Source organism: Mauremys mutica, chromosome 2, assembly GCF_020497125.1.
Source record: "Mauremys mutica isolate MM-2020 ecotype Southern chromosome 2, ASM2049712v1, whole genome shotgun sequence".
NCBI classification, from domain to species: Eukaryota; Metazoa; Chordata; order Testudines; family Geoemydidae; genus Mauremys; species Mauremys mutica.
This window is the reverse complement of record NC_059073.1, coordinates 205,638,330-205,658,657: the sequence shown is the minus strand read 5'-3', so window position 1 is coordinate 205,658,657 and position 20,328 is coordinate 205,638,330. Positions and strand designations below refer to the sequence as shown.

At 46.7% G+C, this 20,328-nt stretch overlaps 1 protein-coding gene across 1 annotated transcript in view; it reads left to right on the top strand.

Moving 5' to 3' along the window:
* The window catches only part of BMPER (BMP binding endothelial regulator), a 212,142-nt gene that overhangs the window by 98,653 nt on the left and 93,161 nt on the right, over window positions 1-20,328 (top strand). Inside the window, exon 7 of the mRNA XM_045003070.1 lies at window positions 9,226-9,325. Within this exon, the coding sequence (XP_044859005.1) occupies window positions 9,226-9,325 (100 nt within the window). The remainder of the gene's footprint in view (window positions 1-9,225; window positions 9,326-20,328) is intronic.

The following is a 20,328-nucleotide window of genomic DNA, read 5'->3' as shown; positions in this document are numbered from 1 at the left end:
CATCTCTGACAGGTGTTTGTCTAGTCTGTTGTCAACTCCCCCGTCACCCCAGCAGTGACAGGGATTCCACAACCTCCCTTAGTAACCTGTTCAAGTACTTAACTGTCTTTATACTTAGAGAAAACGTTCTCAATCTCCCTTGCTGCAGATTAAAATAATTACTTCTTGTCTTATCTACAGCAGATATGGAGAACAATTGTTTATCGTCCTCATTATATAAAAGCCCTTAACATATCTGAAGACTGTTAACAGGTCCCCCCTCAGTCTTCTTTTCTCAAAACCAAATATGTCCAGTTTTTTAAACCTTTCCTCAACTTTCTAAGGCTTTTATCATTTTTGTTTCTCTCCACTGGATTTTCTAGTTTGTCTACATTTTTCCTAAACTGTGGTGCCCAAAACTGGACACTATTCCAGCTGAGGCCTCACCAGTGCTAAGTAGAGTGGGACAATTACCTCCTGTGTCCTGCATTTGATGCTCTTGTTAATAGACCCCCCAGATATGAGCCTTTTTCACAATTGCATGATATTGTTGGCTTCTGTTCAATTTGTGATCCACTATAACCCCCAGATCCTTTTCAGTATTACTACTGCCCAACCGGTAGTTCTCCATTTTGTAGTTGTGCGTTTGATTTTTTTTTCCATTCTAAGTGAAGTACTTTGCACTTGTCTTTATTGAATTTCACTTTGTTGATTTCAGACCAATTCTCTAATTTATCAATGTCATTTTGAATTCTAATCCTGTCCTCCTTACTGCTTGAAATCACATTTCCAGATGACTGGGAGGGATAAGTGTGCTCTCCCCTCCATTATCTAAATCACTAATGAAAATATTATTTAATATCAGACTCCACTAGATATGCCCTCCCAGTGTGACAGTGAATCATTGAGAACTACTTTTTTAGTATGGCCTTTCAACCAGTTGTGCACTCATTTTATAGTAATTATCATCTAGAGCACTTTCCCCTAGTTTGCTTATGAGAAAGTGTAGCGGAGCGTGGCAGGGCCCCCTTGGCTCCTGCCTCTGATAAGTCCACAAAATCACTCTGAGACCCTGCGGTTAGTATCCATTGGTGCAGTTTATTCACAGGCTTGTTCCCACCACCATTTCACCATGTACAGTTGGCCCTCCAACTATCTGTTGGAGGGAGGCACTACCTCCCTGCTTCCACTCTTTGCCTTTTCCCTTTCTTTCTACTTCCCCTTTGCTTCCTTCCCCTGAAGATTTTATACAGCCCCAGGATAATTAGGTAGCAGCTGTCTCTGCTTCCCCAATTAGGGTGACGTTATCTCCAGCCAGCTGTAATCTATCCCCCTAAATGGGAGCTGGCGTGAAAGAGGGCTGAATCAGCAACCCTTTGCCCAGCACCCTGTCATACACCTCCCCCATTTCTCTGACCATCAGGTTCGCTCCTCCACATCCTCTCCTTCCTCTACTGAGGGGGAGGGGATCTATGCGTGAGTCTTTTCCCCTCTTTTGGGGCAGTTCCAGGGTTTGCCATGTGGGGATCCTTCATTCCCCACACACAGAAACTACACTGTGCGGGGGTTGGACAGCCCCACAGCTCCATTGCAACCCCCAGGTCCTCATACCATTCACAGCCCTCTGGGTGTTCTCTTGTTTTTCCCCCTTCTTTTCCATCAGGGGTTTGGGATTGGTCCTGGCTCTCTCCCAGACAATCAGGGCTTCCTGTCCCCCCAAGCTCATCCAACAGGGCTGGGCTCTTCCTCTGGGGTCTGCTAATAAGGGCCTCCACCAGGCTTTGCTCTCTGGTCAAGGACCGTGGGGTGGACATCTCACCCATAGTTTCCCTCTCCTTTCTTGGGCTCTGTTGTCTAGGGGTTTTCTGCTTGGGGGTCTCTACCCCCGTCCTTGGGGATTCTCCCTCTGCCTACCTTCCCTCCTGCCTGGGAAGGGGTCCCAGTCCATACCCACCATCACTGGATAAGGCAGGCCCTTTACTATCCTGACCTGTTGCCACTTAAACCTGCCCCAAACCTTGGGAGGCACCTGGGCCATAGGTTATTGCCTCCTATCCGAGTGGATGCAGTCTAATCCATCTTCACACCGGGAATCCACCAATGCGGTCTTACCAGCTTCCTTTGTAACAGAGAGCAGGCCAACGGCCAGACCAAGTCCACCAGGCCTCGCTGGGGTTTCCTTCCCACCATCACTGGAATGGTGGACAGCTTCCTCCCCTTCCCTCCAGCATTTGCCTAGCCCCAAATCTCTGCTCACCCACTATCCATGTGCAGGGAGTCTCCCTTCTTGTGTCCCGGTTGTCTGCACTGCCAGTAGACAACCAGTCTGGATCCTGTAGGAGCCCCTCGGATGTCCTCCAGTTTGTTCTCCGGCCTCGTCCTGGGTAGGGGTTCTTTGGGCCTTCTCCCAGTCTCCACTTACATGCTCAGCCATCCCTCCTTCCTGGGGAAGTCCGCCTCCGCATACTCCTCCGTAAGCTTTACAGCCGCCCCAGCTGTATTTGGTTGGTGCCACCTCACCCACACCTTTATGATCTCAGGGAGGCCCTGTAAGAACTGCTCTAGGACAAGCATGTCTATGATCTCCCCCACTGTCTGGATGTCTGGCCTCAGCTGGGGTGGCCCAGTGCATTGACTTTTGGGCAAATGTCCGGGGCCTCAACCCCCCGTCCACCTCACCCACTGGAACTTCTGGGAGTACTTCTCCACGAACAGCCCCACCCGATCCAGAATGGCTGCCTTAACTGCTTCATTCCTGGGCTGCTCTTCACTTAGGGCCATGTAGGCCACTGGGCTTCACCAGCTACATAGGGAGCCAGTTGAGGGCCCAGTGTCCAGACCCCATTAAGCTACCTGCTTAAATGTGCCTAGGAAGGCGTCGGGGTCATCTGTTGGGCCCATTTTACACAGTCCTTAGCCCGGCACCTGAACGCTGTTACCAGATTTACCCATTCCTTTGGGGTATGCTCATTTATTCGGGTTACTCTTCTGGGAAAGGGGATTCTGTAATTCTATCAATGTGCTGCTTGTGTCACTTGTGTTTTCATATGGAGCTTTACTTCTCCTGTCTGCAAGTTCCCTCCCAATGGAGCTATCCTGCAGGACCTGGGTTCCCCAGGGCTGGGCTTCTTCAGCCCAAAACAGGATGAACATCCACACACTAGGGAGAACACTAGATTTGTTTATAGGTAAACTGATGATTCAAGGGTTTTCTTTAGGCTAGACAATAGGAGCTGATCACTGTTGGCTATGGGTGGTGTTTTTTTCCAGGGAGCTCACAATGCAACTAGGCTGCTTCACTATTTGGATATCAATTAAGGATTCATTACTACAATTGGTCTGATAATTGCTGAGCTGGGTGTGGGCAGGCATAGGTTCATTAGCATCTGGAGCAGAGATTCCCATGATGCAGTGCTTCCCTGCTTTTTCTGGTCCCAGAGTTCAGTGTGGTTCTCTGTTCTCCATTCTGTATGCTTATGGAGATGTCTCTCTGTCCCATCTCTCATGCAGATGAGGCTAGGAGAGTGGTCTCTGCTCTCTATTCTGTATGCTAATGGAGATGTCTTAATCTTGTTACCCTTGTCAGGAGGGATCTAGGTGTGTCTCTCACCCCCCCCTTCACTGCTCTCTGCAAGTTTTTTCCTCTGATGGGTTTTGGTTTCAGCGGGGAAGGGGGGGGGGGCTTTCATGAGTCTGGCTGGATACTGCACCCTGGTTTCCCAAGAACACAGAGGTGTCTGGTATCAACGCCATCACCTCCCATGGGGCTCACCACTTTCTGCAGGAGCTACTGTTGGATGCCAGTCTGCTCCTGAATGAAGTCCTGCAGGCTCTTCTGCTGTTCTGCCTGCCAGGTGAGCAGGGCCTGTCTCTCCAGCTGGTGAGCTTGCTGAAAACTGCATTGCCTTCTGCATTCCTTGTGCTGCTTGACCAGCCACTGCAGGGGCTCCTCCATCTCTAGGCTGCCAAAACTTGCTCTGTCACAGGATCCCAGACAAGCCCCCACGCGTAGCAGAGCGCAACAGGGCCCTTTGGCTCCTGCCTCTGCTAAGTCCCCAAAATCACTCTGAGACCCTGGGGTTAGTATCCACTGGTGCAGTTTATCGACAGGCTTGTTCCCACCACCGTTTCACCATGTGTAGTTGGCCCTTCAACATCAGGAGGGAGGGACTCCCTGCCTTTTCTTTTTCTTTCTGTCCTTCCCCCAAGGCTTTTATATAGTTCCAGGCTAATTAGGTAGCAGCTGTCTCCACCTCCCAATTAGGGCCACGTTTTCTCCAGGCAGCTCTAATCTGTCACCCTAAATGGGAGCTGGCATGACAGAGGGCTCAATCAGCAACCCTTTGCCCAGACCCTGTCCAGAATGTTATGTGGGTCAGTGTCAAAAGCCTTATTAAAATTGAGATAAATCATGTCTCCTGCTTCCCACTCCATCCACTAAGCCAATAATTAGGCTGATTTGGACTGATTTGTTCTTGACAAATCCATGTTGGCTATTTTTTATAACCCCATATCCTCCAGGTGCTTAAAAATTAATTGTTTAATAATATATTCGAGCATGTTTCCAGGTATCAAAGCTAGACTGACTGGTCTATAATACCCCAGATACTCTTTGTTCCCCCTTTTAAGTTTGCCTTTCTTCATATGGGAACTAACGCTTCCTCCATGAGTTCTCAAAGATAATTGCTAATGGTTCTGAGAATGCTTGAGCTAGTTCCTTAAGCAACCTAGGGTTGAATTTCAGGCCCTGCTGACTGGAATACTTCTAACTTATCTAGATAATCTTTAACCTGTACTTTCCCTATTCTGGCTTGTATTATGGATATAGCCATTTGATTTTGTCACAGCAAAATAATTTGTAATTTTCTGCAGGAATTTTCAGTTCACCAAAGTTAATACTGGGAAGGAGAGAGACAAACTATTTTCCATTTGCTTTTTTCTTGACCTATTGTAGCAACATATTGTATTTGTACACAACTTCTTTTCATGCTGTTTGAAGCACTGGAGATTCCTGCTGGGACTTTGAACTCAGGACAAGTAATGCTACGTGTTTTAAGGAGAATAAAGGTCCAGATCATAGCATTGTACAGGTTTTGATGTTTTCTTAAATCTTGAAACTCACCAACTCTCTATAATAACTGAAGGCCAGGTGGAGTTACTATAATTTTAAATGACATAGGTTGATTTGTTTTATGTCTTTTTGAACATGCACTATATGATGATATGTAAGCCTGGAATATCTATCTCGAGTAGCAGAGACCTGGAATGTTGCTTCATTCTTAGGACCTAAACAACATAACAGCTGGAATCAGAAACCAGTGATAAAAAGCCAGACATGATTCAGTTTGAGAGAAAATTCCTAGATGAGGGAAAGGAGAGGTGAATAGAAGGGGAAAAGGTGCTGAGCACAAAGGAACTAAAAATAAAAGGCAAAAACAAACAAGCATTTAGCATTACTTATCAATAGAACCCTCCCAAATTCACCACCGTGAAAAACGCATTGTGGACCGTGAAATCTGGTCTCCCCGCATGAAATATGATCTTTTGTGTACTTTTACCCTATACTGTACTTATTTCATGGAGGAGACCAGTGTTTCCTAAACTGGGGGTCCTGACCCAAAAAGAGGAGGTGGGGGAGGCACAAGGTTATTGTAGGGGAGGTCCACAGTACTTCCACCCTTACTTCTGCACTGCCTTTAGAGCTGGACAACCAAAGAGAAGTAGTGGCTGGCTGAGAGTCCAGCTCTGAAGGTAGTGCTGCCACCAGCAGCAGTACAGAAGTATGGATGGCATGGTATTGTATTGCCACTCTTTCTTCTGTGCTGCTGCCTTCAGAACTGGGCAGCCGGAGAGTGGTAGTTGCTACCCGAGGGCCCAGCTCTGAAGGCAGCGCTGCTGCGAAAAAGCAGTGCAGAAGTAAGGGTGGCAATACCTCGACCCTCCTACAATAACCTTGAGACTCCCCCACACACACCCTTTGAGCCAGGACTCCTACAGTTACAACACCATGAAATTTCAGATTTAAATACTGCAATCATGAAATTTATGATTTTTAAAATCCCATGACTGTGAAATTGAACAAAATGGACTGTGAACTTGGTAGGGCCCTACTTCTCAAATTAAGACATTTCTGTTTGGTGGAAAACACATTTCCTAGGGCCTTTTCTGAACAACATTTTGTGAGATTCTTGATGATAAAATATCCCCTAGAATTCTGTGTAATATTTTATATATTGGTTATGTTTAGTGACAATCAAGATTTAAAAAAGTGGCTAGTGGCTTTGGGTGCTTTAATTTCTGGATACCCAACTTCCGACACATTTTTTGGGGTCTGATTTTCAGAAGGAGGTGCTTTTAGGTGTTTGGGGGGATAATACCCTCCCCCCATTTAATTAAGGTTCAGCTGGAAATAACCGGACCTTCTGTACCATGTGATATAATTTAAGCTGAGCATATTTGCCAATTGTGGCTTTGCAGCAGCCAATCTTGTTGAGGAGATGGACTGAAGCTGTTTTGTAAATAAATGTGAGCCAGGGCTGAGGTGATCTGGAGGAAAAGAGAACATTTTTTTATTAGAGGCTCCCCCTTTTTTTAGGAACTTCATTCAATTCACCAAGGGGATTATAAATCAAATGCAGAGATGATGAAATTTATTTGAGGTAGGATGAGCAAAACTGCATTAACTCCCGTACTCAGCCCTGAGCACAGGCTTGACAGGGTAACCTCAGAAACCACACTGTGTCTGTGTCTGTGTCTGTGTATACACACCTAAACTCTTCAATGCACTGTGAGGAGTGCAGTATAAAAACCTAAGTAGAACAGAACAGACTAGAAAGGGGTTTCTCAAAGAAGGATTACACCTGAGTTTTGCCTTGATCAGTCAAAGAAGTAGGGCACCAAAACAGTTCTGGGGATGTGTATATGCAGAAAACAAAATCCTTAGGTGAGGTTATGGGGAGGGGCCCTTTCAGATTTCAGGGCTCTGGTCAACCAAGCTACTAGATCATTCCTTAACTCACCATCAGTGTTGTGTTCTCTCTCTCTCTCTCTCTCTCTCTCTCTCTCCCGCCCCCCTAATCTCATCAACAGCTCCATGCCCTAATTACTCATTCACATTATCTTTTCAGGATGGGTTCTGTCTTCTATGAGCTTTCCCCTCCGTGGAGTGACAGCACCATTTCCGTGAGCCAGGGAGAGAGATTTATTCATTCTCTCATTCTGCACCTGTGCCTCTTCCTAAAGAGCTATTCCCTGAGCATCAGAAGAATCCTCAGTGAAGGAATTCATTTAGTTTTGTCAGAGTTTCCTGTCTGATCCATAATTTAGATCAGCAGTTTCAGCTCGCAATAAACTCTGTATTCCTGGATGCTGCGATGAAAGAATTATGAGCAGGCCATAGCCATGTGCATTCAGGATACTTCACTGGTCCCCTTGGGGCAGATGGAAAAAATGTTATTTCTGGAGAGTTCTGGGTCTGAAATCTTGTTACAGTATGTGGTACAGACAGTACATTATTTTTTTTCATAATAGTATCAGTCTGGCCATTTGTCTACATTAGTCTGCCCTTGCTACATAAAAGCTCACTCATGGTGCACTGTGCTATTGTACTGTTTGGGGGTGGAGTCTTGTACCATAATTTCAAACAGTGAACTCTTAAAAGAATGGCTTTTTCCATCTGTTTCAAGGGAGGTCAGAGAAGCATCCTGAATGCATATGGCTGTAGACTACTCATAATTCTTTCATTGCAGCATCCAGGAATACAAAGTATATTGTGGGCTGAATCTTCTGCCCTAGATTATGGATTGGGCAGGACTTTTAGATTTAACCAACTGAACTCCCTTCATGGGACAAAGGTGACTAGATTTTAAAAGTGAAAAACCTGGATACCAGTCCTGGGTGTGGAGGACATTTTGGTTGAGGTCTTGAGATGTGCACAGAAAGGTTTTGGCAACAGTGGAGAGAGGAAAGGTTGCGCTCTCTCTCTCTCTCTCTCTCTCTCCCCCTCCATCTTTAGCCAAAAAATATCTCCGCCCCACTAGGTTGACCAGACATCCCAATTTCACAGGGACAGCGACTGTCTTATACAGGCACCTATTACTACTCACCCCTTGTCCCAATTTGTCACAATTGTGATCTGGTGACCCTACTCCCCACCATCCCCTACAAACCTCCTTTTTAGAATAAAACATAGGCTACTATTTAGACTGAAAACTCATTGAGACACAAATGGTCTTTTCTCACTGTATGTGTGTACAGCATCTAGGACAATAGGGCCCTGATTTCTGACTAGGGCCTTGAAGCACTACTGCATTACAGGTAATAAATAATGTTTCAGTAAAGAATATTGATCTCTGTGTCACCTTCACTTTTTTTCCTCCAGTCCCAACGCTTTTGCCTCTTTCTCTACCCAGTATCTGCAAGGCCAACATCTTTTCCCTTTGAAATCACCCCTGAACCAAGCCCTGCCTTATTTCTACTCTTTCCCCCTTGTCGCAATATTGTTGATTGATCTCCTTCAACTGGTTTCTCTATTCTTACACTTTCTATGCTGTTTCTCTTTTGTCTTTTTCTCATTTTCTCCTGCACTTTCCCCTGCTCCTTCAGTATATGCTTCGTTCCTCTCTCTATCTGCCACACTCATTCTATCTCATTAACTATCTGTTCTTTGTTCTCTGAACAGTGCAGACTTTTGGGGTGTGCACAGTTGGACTGAGAATGGGCTTTCAGGAATGATTGTGGCTACTTGGGATTCCTGAAGTGGTGAAAATACTGGGAGAATACCCATTCTCCTCTTACTTTTGTTCTTTAACTCTGCTTTCTATCACAGACAAACCAAGAAATCTTATGCAGCGGCATACGCGGTAAAAAATAATGGAAAAAAGTGTTCAGCAACTGTTTGGAACCTCAAGAAAGGTTGATGTGTTATGTTTTTATTCTATTTGATTTTCCCACATCCATATTGAGAAATCAGTTAGCCAGGCACTTCTCTTCGTGAAGCTACCACTTGCTTATTGTTTACCAGAGTGAAAAACAGTAATACATATAGAGATTCTGCAAGGAATGTAGGAAGTGCTTCATGGCAGTTACATATAATCTCTGACAGGTATGAATAGAAATATATGTGGGCAAATATTGTTTCTGCTAAGGCTTCTATAAGACTTGTCACCAGTGTGTGTGTGTGTGTGTGTGTGTGCACGTGTTTGGTTTGTTTGTTTTTTCTTCCTAATTGAGCCTATTTTCCCTTAGGGAGGCAGGACACACTGCGTACAAGAAGTCTGTCCCATTCTGTCATGTCCCCAGCATCTCAGTCACATTCCTTCTGGACACTGTTGCCCCAAATGTTTAGGTGAGTGGTTCTTTTCGCAGGCATATAATGTATGTAATGCAATATATTTCTGCATAGTGGCTTTCATACAAATATTTCACAGCCAATAAAAAGCAAAAATTAGTGATGCTTAGTAGTAAAGGTTACAATTTGCTTTTTATACAGGTGGCCTCAATAGATATGGTAGGGTCTTGAAGAAAGATACAAAGGACACATTTTGGGAGAGGGGTTGGGAAATTTGTCGTGAGTGAGAGAAAAGAATATAATTGATTCCCAGCTTTACCACACATGTTTTGCAAAGCAGGGTGAGATTGGGGGCGGCAGCTCATTGAAATGTCCATAAATCCTAGAAAGATGCTTCACCTCCTATTCAAGCAGGTTCCCCCATTTTTGGTTTTGAGGAAATAGCGATCGAAGAAAGACCGGCAGCTGAAGTGTCCTTATTAAAAGCTATTGTCAGAATGGATAGGGACCTATTAATTTGTGTAATTGTTCACTCCCTGGAGGGGCATCATAGTCTGAACTGGCAAGATTTTCAGCTGGATTAAGATAAGGGGGGAGGGATAACTCAGTGGTTTGAGCATTGGCCTGCTAAACCCAGGGTTGTGAGTTCAATCCTTGAGGAGGCCACTTAAGGATCTGGGGCAAAAATTGGTTCTGCTAGTGAAGGCAGGGGGCTGGACTCAATGACCTTTCGAGGTCCCTTCCAGTTCTAGGAGATTGGTATATCTCCAATTATTACCTTTTAACTCAGTACGTGCTTTTGCATCAGATGGTTTCTTCTCCCCCAGAACATCAAGCAATATAAACAATGTGAAATCTTGAGGGAAGAACATCTGCCCTCCAGTTGTTGACACTGGTGGGGGCCCAGTTTGGACCAGAAAGAATCAGTCTGGCCATTTGTCTACATGCAAGGTATTAAAGTTATATTAAAGATTACAGGGATTGGAATAGAAATGAGTTACCTTTAGTAAAGTATTGTATGACACACTTACCTCTAATCTCAGATACTCCCCGCCTTAGCTCACCTCTGCTTTTGGTTCCAGAATGGCATCATGATCTCCAGGTACAGGCTGGGGAGAGAGTGCTGCTTCCTTCTAGTGCCAAGAAAGCTTTTTAGGATTGCTTTGCCATTATTCTGCATGGCCAGCACCTTGAAAAGAGGGGAAGTCCAGAAACCCTTTCCCTTGAGGCTGAGGACAGTTGATGTTACCTAGTGGTCTCTCAGCTGGGCTCTGTTACTGGATGTCGAGAAGTCTCAGAGGACATGTACTCTGGGCTTCCTTAGGCCTGGTCTACACTAGGACTTTAAATCGAATTTAGCAGCGTTAATTCGAATTAACCGCTCAACCGTCCACACCAGGAAGCCGTTTAATTCGACCTAGAGGGCTCTTTAGTTCGAATTCGGTACTCCACCCCGACGAGGGGAGTAGCGCTAAATTCAACATGGCTATCTCGAATTAGGCTATGTGTGGATGCAAATCGAACTTAGTAGCTCCGGGAGCTATCCCACAGTGCACCACTCTGTTGACGCTCTGGACAGCAGTCCAAGCTTGGATTCTCTGACCAGCCACACAGGAAACGACCCGGGAAAATTTGAATTCCTTTTCCTGTCTGGGCACTTTGAATCTGATGTCCTGTTTGGACATCGGGGCGAGCTCAGCAGCACCTGCAACGATGCAGAGCTCTCCAGCAGAGGAGTCCATGCAATCCCAGAATAGAAAGAGGTCCCCAGCATGGACAGACCGGGAAGTCCTGGATCTGATCGCTGTGTAGGGCGATGAGTCTGTGCTTTCGGAGCTGCGCTCCAACAAACGGAATGCAAAGACCTACGAGAAGGTCTCCAAAGCCATGGCACTCAGAGGATACAGCTGGGATACAACGCAGTGCCGCGTGAAAATCAAGGACCTGAGACAAGGCTACCAAAAAGTCAGAGCGGCAAACGGACGCTCCGGAGCCCAGCCCCAGACATGCCGCTTCTACGAGGCACTGCATGCCATTCTAGGTGGGTCTGCCACCACTGCCCCACCAGTGACCGTGGACTCTGAGTATGGGATAGTGTCGACGGGCAGTTCCTCGGCGATGTTCGCCGATGGGGAAGATGAGGAAGGGTTTGTGGAGGACGACGCAGGCGACAGCGCTTACAATACCGCTTTCCCCGACAGCCAGGATCTCTTCATCACCCTCACAGAGATCCCCTACCAACCCTCCCCGGCCGTTAACCCGGACTCAGAATCAGGGGAAGGATCAGTCGGTAAGTGCTATAAACATGGAAACATTTATTTTTTAAAAAACAGGAATAAAAACTATATAAAAACTATATAAAAACTTTTCCATATAAAACTATATAAAAAGAAGGTCCACACATATAGGGATGGAACAGAAATCCTCCTGGGACACTTCCACGAAGCTCTCGTACAGGAGCTCGAAAAGCCTCCGCAGGAGGTTCCTGGGGAGAGGTGCCTTATTTGGTGCTCCGTGGAAGCACACTCTTCCGCGCCAGGCCATCCTAATGTACAGCGGAATCATTGCCTCCACCAGCATGGCAGCATACGGTCCTGGTCTGTGCAGGGATTCTAGCAGCATCCTCTCTCTCTCTCTCTGAGTGACCCGCCTCAGGGTAATCTCGTTCGGCGACTGCTGCATCTAATTAGGGCAATTAGTGTACTGTTACTATTGTGAATGCTTGACTTTTACTTTGCATAGCAATGACCTTCGTTTAACAGCCACGTGTTGGAGGCCGCAGAGGAAAAGCATACAGTGATCTTTCCCGGGCACAGCCGCGAGGGGCTGGAACAGGGTCAGACTTTATGCTTTCCAGATTGCCTTCAGCGGGAGGGCACAGCTATCCATTAACTGTTAAGCAGCCTATAGTGTAGTGCTTACCAGGCCTGGCTGCTACACGGATTCAGCTGTACCGCCCCGCTTGTCCGATCTCCTGTGCAAGACCGCAGCCAATGAAAGCATATTCCGAAATCTCGAACTTGTCCTGAGAGCTCGTGAGATTAGGTGCCCTGTATGGTCTTGTTCACTGAAACTGAGTAGACTGTGTTCAGTGTTCGCAAACATGTATCTTTTCAAGGAAATCACTTCCTTTTTCCCATCACACAGCTGCGGCTCTTTCACAAACTGCCCCGGCATCCCCCTCACAGAGGCTGGCGCAGATTAGGCGGCGAAAGAAAAAGACTAGGGACGACATGTTCTCGGAACTGATGGCTTGCTCCAGAGCCGAGGCGGCCGAGCAGAGACAGTGGAGGGAGACCCTATGTCAGCAGCAGCGCTCACACAGCGAACGGGAGGACAGGTGGCGGCAGGAAGACCAGCAGGCGACTCAAACGCTGCTTGGGCTAATGAGGGAGCAAACGGACATGCTCCGGCGCCTTGTAGATGTTCTGCAGGACCGCAGGAAGGAGCAGAGAGCCCCCCTGAACTGTATCTGCAACCGCCTTCCCCCGCCACAAAGTTCTGTCCCCCCCTCACCCAAAATCACAAGAAGGAGGGGCGCTAGGGGCCGTGAAAACTGTCACTCCACCCCAGCAGAGCGCTCATGTACCAAACAGCTCTCATGCCATAAATTTTGAGAAGTGCTTCCCTTCCTGGATCACCCAGTCCCAAATCCAAGTTTCATCCCCCCACTGTGTAGTTGAGTATTAAGAGTAGTTTGTTGTTATTCACTGTTTCCGTCACGTTTTCCTTGTCAGAAGACTTTGTGTGAAGGGGGGGAGGGGTTTTTTAATTGCATAGGACAGCCTCCATTACCAGGGTACAGACTTGGGGGCAGGATCAACAGCAGGACACACACAGACTGCAGTCACTAGGCACCAGGGTCATTCTGTGAGGTGTATGCTGCCCCAGGGTCCTAGCGCCTGCCATCCACAAATGGCAAGGCAGGCTGCCCTTACCATGCCCTTCCACCCTAGCCACGAGCCTCTCCGATGCCCTGAGCCCCAGCAAGAGCCCTCATCCACGGACACATACTCACCCTTCCCACACACCCCTCACCCCTTCCTACGCCCCAACCCCCAGCCCAGAGCCTGGATCCAAACTCCGTCCCAAAGACGGCACCCCTCACCCCTTCCTGCACACCCACCTGCAACCGTCCTCCCCCCAGAGACCGCTGTAGGAGCAGGAGCCTGTCATTCCTCTAGTGTAGAAGCGGTCTGTACATCAGTGCACACCGTACCCACCACAGTCTGCGTCCATGTTTCAACCCTTGAACAGGAATTCATAATTAAAGAAAACTTTATTAATAATCAGTGTTCCATTAAATTTATTTTAAAACGTGTGTTGGAAGGGGGGAAACCTGGAGAACGGGGTATGTAACCGCAGATCGAAGTCAACAGTCACTGAAACAGGCTCAGGTTCAGCTTCTCTGTAAATCAACTGGATAGTCATAGGTTACCCTGCTCTCCGAGGAACCTATCTTTCAAAGCCTCCCGGATGCACAGCGCTTCCTGCTGGGATCTTCTATCGGCACGGCTGTCTGGCTGAGCGTAATCAGCAGCCAGGCGATTTGCCTCAACCTCCCATCCCGCCATAAAGGTCTCCCCCTTGCTCTCACAGAGATTGTGGAGCACACAGCAAGCAGCAATAACAACGGGGATATTTTTTTCACTGAGGTCCGAGCGAGTCAGTAAGCTCCGCCATCTCCCCTTGAGACGTCCGAAAGCACACTCCACCACCATTCTGCACTTGCTCAGCCGGTAGTTGAAGAGTTCCTTCTCACTGTCCAAGGCGCCTGTATAGGGCTTCATGAGCCAGGGCATTAGCGGGTAGGCTGGGTCCCCGAGGATCACTGTAGGCATCTGCACATCCCCAACCGTTATTTTGTGGTCCAGGAAGAAAGTACCTCCCTGGAGGCGTTTAAACAGACCAGAGTTCCTGAACACACGCGCGTCATGAACCTTGCCCGGCCACCCGACGTAGATGTTGGTAAAACGTCCCCTATGGTCCACCAGTGCTTGCAGCACCATAGAAAAGTAGCCCTTTTGGTTAATGTATTCGCTGGCCTGGTGGGCCGGTCCCAGGATAGGGATGTGAGTCCCATCTATAGCCCCACCGCAGTTTGGGAATCCCATCGCGCCAAAGCCATCTATGACGACCTGGACGTTTCCCAGGGTCACTACCTTTGAGAGCAGTTGCTCAACGATTGCGTGGGCTACTTGAATCACAGCAAGCCCTACGGTAGATTTGCCCACGCCAAAGTGGTTCGCTACTGACCGGTAGCTGTCTGGCGTTGCAAGTTTCCAGAGGGCTATGGCCACTCGCTTCTGCACACTCAGGGCTGCTCGCATCCGGGTGTCCTGGCGCTTCAGGGCAGGGGACAGCAAGTCACAGAGTTCAAGGAAAGTGCCCTTACGCATCCTGAAGTTTCGCAGCCACTGTGATTCATCCCAGACCTGCAGCACTATGCGGTCCCACCAGTCCGTGCTTGTTTCCCGGGCCCAGAATCGCCGTTCCACACCATGAACTTGACCCATTGCCACCATGATCTCCACTGCGCGGCGTACCCTGCTTTGTGAGAGGTCTGCGCCACTCTGTGACTTCCTGTCCTCACCGCGCTGACGGAGCCTCCTCGCCCGATTTCTCAGCAGCTGACTGTGGAAGAGGTGGACGATAAGGTGCGAGGAGTTGACAACGGCCATAAGTGCAGCGATGATCGCAGCGGGCTCCATGCTCGCAGTGCTGTGGCGTCCGCGCTGTCACTGACCAGAGAAGGGCGCGAACAGATTTCCCGCCGGCGCTTTCAGGGAGGGAGGGCGTGATTGACGGTTCAATGATGACAGTTACCCAAAACCACCCTCGACACATTTTTTCCCCCAGCAGGCATTGGGGGCTATACCCAGCATTCCAATGGGCAGCGGGGACTGCGGGAACTGTGGGATAGCTTCCCACAGAGCACCGCTTCCAAAGTCGACGCTGGCCCCGTTACTGTGGACTCAGACAGTCGAATTAGTGTACTTAGTGTGGATACACAAATTCGACTTCATAAGGTCGATTCCACAAATTCGAGTTAAGTAGATTCGAAATAGTCTTGTAGTGTAGATGTACCCCTAGACACATCTCATGCTCTGGATCACAACTCCAGGGGAAGCTCTAGGGAGATATCAAATTTAAGAGGAACGGCAGCAGGTTCCCAAAAAGAGACTTCTGGGCCTAAAAGGCATCTGTGATGTAGAGATTCAGGGACTGAGCCAGACTCCTTTTGGGAAGGCAGACTGTTCTGCAGACTGTTTGGGAAGGCAGAATCTGAAAAAGGTTAAGACTTTGGCTTGCTCTTATTTTGTTCATACCATCTCCACTCACCCCTTGATTCAATAATCCTCAGTGAATCACTCTAATTCAGGTGCAAAGAATAGCAACAAGCTATCATGAAGGGAATCTGGGTTTTAATTTTGTCTGCTATGTCTGAAAGAGCTGGGACCATTACAAACTTGATACAACTCCTCTCACCCAGTTAGAGGGGATTTTGTTGTCTCAGCTATATCCCGTACTAGAATCTTGAGCCTATTTTCAGGGCTGGCTTAATGAAAGGACACGAAAGGGCCATGGGCCTCAAGGCCTATAGATTGTTCCAGCATCTCATAATATTTAACATATTTTGCCTTCTTGAAACACAGCTTTTTATTTTATTTTATTTTATTTTATTTTATTTTATTTTATTTTATGAGAAGCTTTATAAATACCTGGCTCAGACATAAAACTGCAGCACCAGAGAGTACACTCCCTTAGTTGTCACCTACCACCCCACACTGAAACCCATAAGGGGTATCATCAAACAACAACAACCCATACTCGATGTGGACCCCATCGTGAAAGAAATATTTCTTTAACTCCCTCTTCTGGTCTTCAAACAACTCCCAACTTCTCATCATCAGAATCAAGCTCACCACAGACCAGGACACAACAACTCAAAGTGGTACCATACTCTGCCAGAACAGATGCAAAACCTACAGACATATCTCCACTACTATAATGATCAACACCCCCTGTGACCCGGGGTGCCTCGAGGAGCCCTCACTGGAAATGCCAAGGTCAGGGCAGGCTGCAAAAGGGAGAGCAGATACTCCTAAGACTGGTGGGTAACACTGAAGTTAAGCCTTCCAACCAGTCACAAACTGTGCTTCTGATCCGTGACACTGGTTATCAAGAAGCAAAAAAGAAATCACACAGCCTCCTTTATTGCATTCCAGTTCTCTGGCTCCCAATCAGCACCCAGGACCAGTACAGTGAGAAGTTGTTTTAAAACTCTACTCACATATACAAAATGTTCTTCTGACCCCAAAGGGTCAGCCACATTACCAAGTCAGTATAGGGTTGGATCTTACCCAAAATACCATGCTGCCAGCCAATCCTTTAGTATCTAAAACTAAAGGTTTATTATAAAGAAAAAAGAGAGAACAAGAAGAGAGATGTTAAATGGTAAAGCAGTCACATACATATAAAGATTCAAAGTCCATGAGGTTCCTAGCAGTACTGGTGAGTTTGCTGGCTTGAAAGTCCCTCTGGATCACATTCACAGCCTGGATGGGTCATTTGGTCATTTGTTCAAAGCTTCATTTGTAGAAAAGTTCCTCCAGAGGTAAGAAGCAGAAATGAAGAGACAATGGAGAAGATGCAGCTGCCTTTTATAGTCTTTTGCCAGGTGGCCTGTGCTTCCTTTGTTTCCAACACAAACTGCCCAGCACATGGCTTGGAAGCCTTTTCTGTCCATAGGCATACCCATGCATGCCTTGCTGCATCATAAGGTGTATCCTCTGCCTTCTCTCAATGGGTCAGTTGTATAGCTGATGGTCCCTAATGGGCCATCAAGCAGGCTAGGCGGAGCTGATGCCAAACTGTCTGGGGTTGTAACACAGAAGCATAGCCCAAGTTTGAATACAGACATACATACATATCTATAACTCATAATACAAAAGGTGATACAAACATAAACAAAATTATTATATTTGGCAAATCATAACATTTTTACAGATCTCTTACATGGCATACCTGGCATATGTCATTACAGTTTTACAATATTGGTATTCATAATATCTTAAAGTGTCCCCTAGATTCCATACAGTGTCACACACACCCTCCCACAACACACCATTTAAGATCCATGGATCCCACACATGCCCATCACAATGTGGTGTCCCTCATCCAGGGTACTAAATGCCCCAGTAATATGTGGGTGATACCAGACAATCTCTACGCTCTCCAATGAATTCACACAGGAAGATAATAAAAGACAAACACACCACATCACCTGTGGGTGAACACTTTTCACAAAGGAATCATTCTATATGTGACCTATCAGTCTTCATCCTCAAAGAAAACCAGGTGCCTGCCATTCTTTCTTTTTTTTTTTTTTGCTTCTCCCCTTCTGACTGAAGGGGTGTTAATGAGCCATTCTTTTTAGGTGACAAATCTGAAGAACTGTCCCAGATTGAGGTATCAGTAGAGGAGGTTTTGGAACAAATTGATAAATTAAACAATAATAAGTCACCAGGACCAGATGGTATTGACCCAAGTGTTCTGAAGGAACTCAAATAATGAAATTACAGAACTACTAACTGTGGTATGTAACCTATCACTTAAATTAGCTTCTGTACCAGATGACTGGAAGATAACTAATGTGATGCCAATTTTTAAAAAAGGCTCAAGAGTTGATCTTGGCAATTACAGGCTGGTAAGCCTAACTTCAGTACCAGGCAAATTGGTTGAAACTATAGCAAAGAACAGAAATATCAGACACATAGATGAACACAAATTATTGGGGCAGAGTTGACATAACTTTTGTAAAGGGATATCACGCCTCATCAATCTAGTACAGTGGTTCCCAAACTTGTTCCACTGCTTGTAGAGGGAAAGCCCCTGGCGGGCCGGGCCGGTTTGTTTACCTGCCACGTCCGCAGGTTCGGCCGATCGCGGCTCCCAGTGGCTGCGGTTCGCTGCTCCAGGCCAATGGGAGCTGCTGGAAGCAGCGCGGGCCGAGGGATGTACTGGCCGCTGCTTCCAGCAGCTCCCATTGGCCTGGAGCAGCGAACCGCAGCCACTGGGAGCTGCGATCGGCCGGACCTGCGGACGTGGCAGGTAAACAAACGGGCCCGGCCCGCCAGGGGCTTTCCCTGCACAAGCAGCGGAACAAATTTGGGAACCACTGATCTAGTAGAATTCTTTGAGCGGGTCAACAAACATGTGGACAAGGGTGATTCAGGAGATATAGTGTACTTGGACTTTCAGAAAGCCTTTGACAAGCCTCACCAAAGGCTCTAAAGCAAACTAAGCAGTACTGGGATAAGAGGAGGGAAGGTCTTCTCATGGATCAATCACTGGTTAAAAGACAGGTAGGGTAGGAATAAAGGGTAGGAATAAATGGTCAGTTTTCAGAATGGAGAGAGGGAATAGCAGGGTTTCCTAAGGATCTGTATTGGGACCAGTGCTGTTCAACATATTCATAAATGTTCTAGAAAAAGGGGTAAACAGTGAGGTGACAAAGTTTGCAGATGATACAGAATTACTCAAGATAGTTAAGTCCAAAATAGACTGCAAAGATTTACAAAGGGATCTCCCAAAACTTGGTAACTGGGCAACAAAATGGCAGATGAAATTCAATGTTGATAAATGCAAAGTAATGCACATTGGAAAACATTATCCCAATTATACATACAAAATGATGTATGTTTGCTACTCAAGAAAGAGATCTTGGAGTCATCATGGATAGTTCTCTGAAACCAATGTTCCCTCTAATTTTTTCCATCCATGTGCAGAATGAATTTTTGTATGTGCATCACCAATATCAAGGGAGGGGATGTATATTTCAGTGGTTTGTGCATTGGTCTGCTAAACTGAAGGTTGTGAGTTCAATCCTTGAGGGGGGCACTTATGGATCTGGGGCAAAATCAGTACTTTTTCCTGCTAGTGAAGGCAGGGGACTGGATTCAATGACCTTTCAGGGTCTCTTCTAGTGTTATGAGATAGGTATGTCTCCATATTTTTGATGTGCGCCACCAGTAGAAACAAAAAACTTAGATATAATATACATTTTTAAAAAGTTACAATCGGTATGGAAGAAACAACAATAATAATAAAACCAGGGATAATTAACAAGGTGCACTACTTAAGATGTTTGTTTAATATGAAATCAAATAAAAAGAAAATTAACATTGCAAAATTTTCAGTAGTCCTCTCTCCTCACCCCAGCCCCGGGGCTGGGGGAGAGGCATCTCTCCCCACTGCAGCCCCAGAGCTGGGGGAGAAGCACCTCTCCCTGCCACAGCCCTGGGGCTGGTGGAGAGGCGTCTCTCCCTGCCATAGTCCTGCATGCCCCAAGCTCCTCCATCACTGCCCCACACCTCACCCAACAGCCCCCACCCAACCCTATTCCCCACCTCACCCTACATATCCTCCAGTCCCACCTGTGGCTCTACCGCTGTGTGTGCGCCTGTACTAATAAGGTGCGTGGGCCTTGATGGCCTCTTTTGTAGCCATGCAGGGGTGCAGCATAGAGGGAACACAGCTGAAAGCATTCGCTCAATGTGCAGCAGCAGTCAAAACAGCTAACTGTTAGGAATCAGTAGCAAAGGGATAATAAGATAGAAATTATCATTGTGCCACTGTATAAATCCATGGTATACCCACACCTTGAATACTGTGTGCAGTTCTGGTCACCCCATCTCAAAAAAGATATATTAGAATTGGAAAAAGTACAGAGAAGGGTGACAAAAATTATTAAGGGTATGGAACAGCTTCACTATGAGGAGAGATTAAAAAGACTAGGACTGTTCAGCTTGGAAAAGAGGTGATCGATAGGGGGGATATGATAGAGGTCTATGAAATCATGAAAGGTATGAGAAAGTGAGTAAGGAAGTATTAATTACTCCTACATATAACATGAGAACAAGGGATCACCCATTGAAATTAATAGGCAGAACGTTTAAAACACACCAAAAAGAGTACTTCTTTACACAGTGCACAGTCAACCTGTGGAACTTGTTGCCAGGGGATGTTGTGAAGGCTGAAACTATAACTGGATTGAA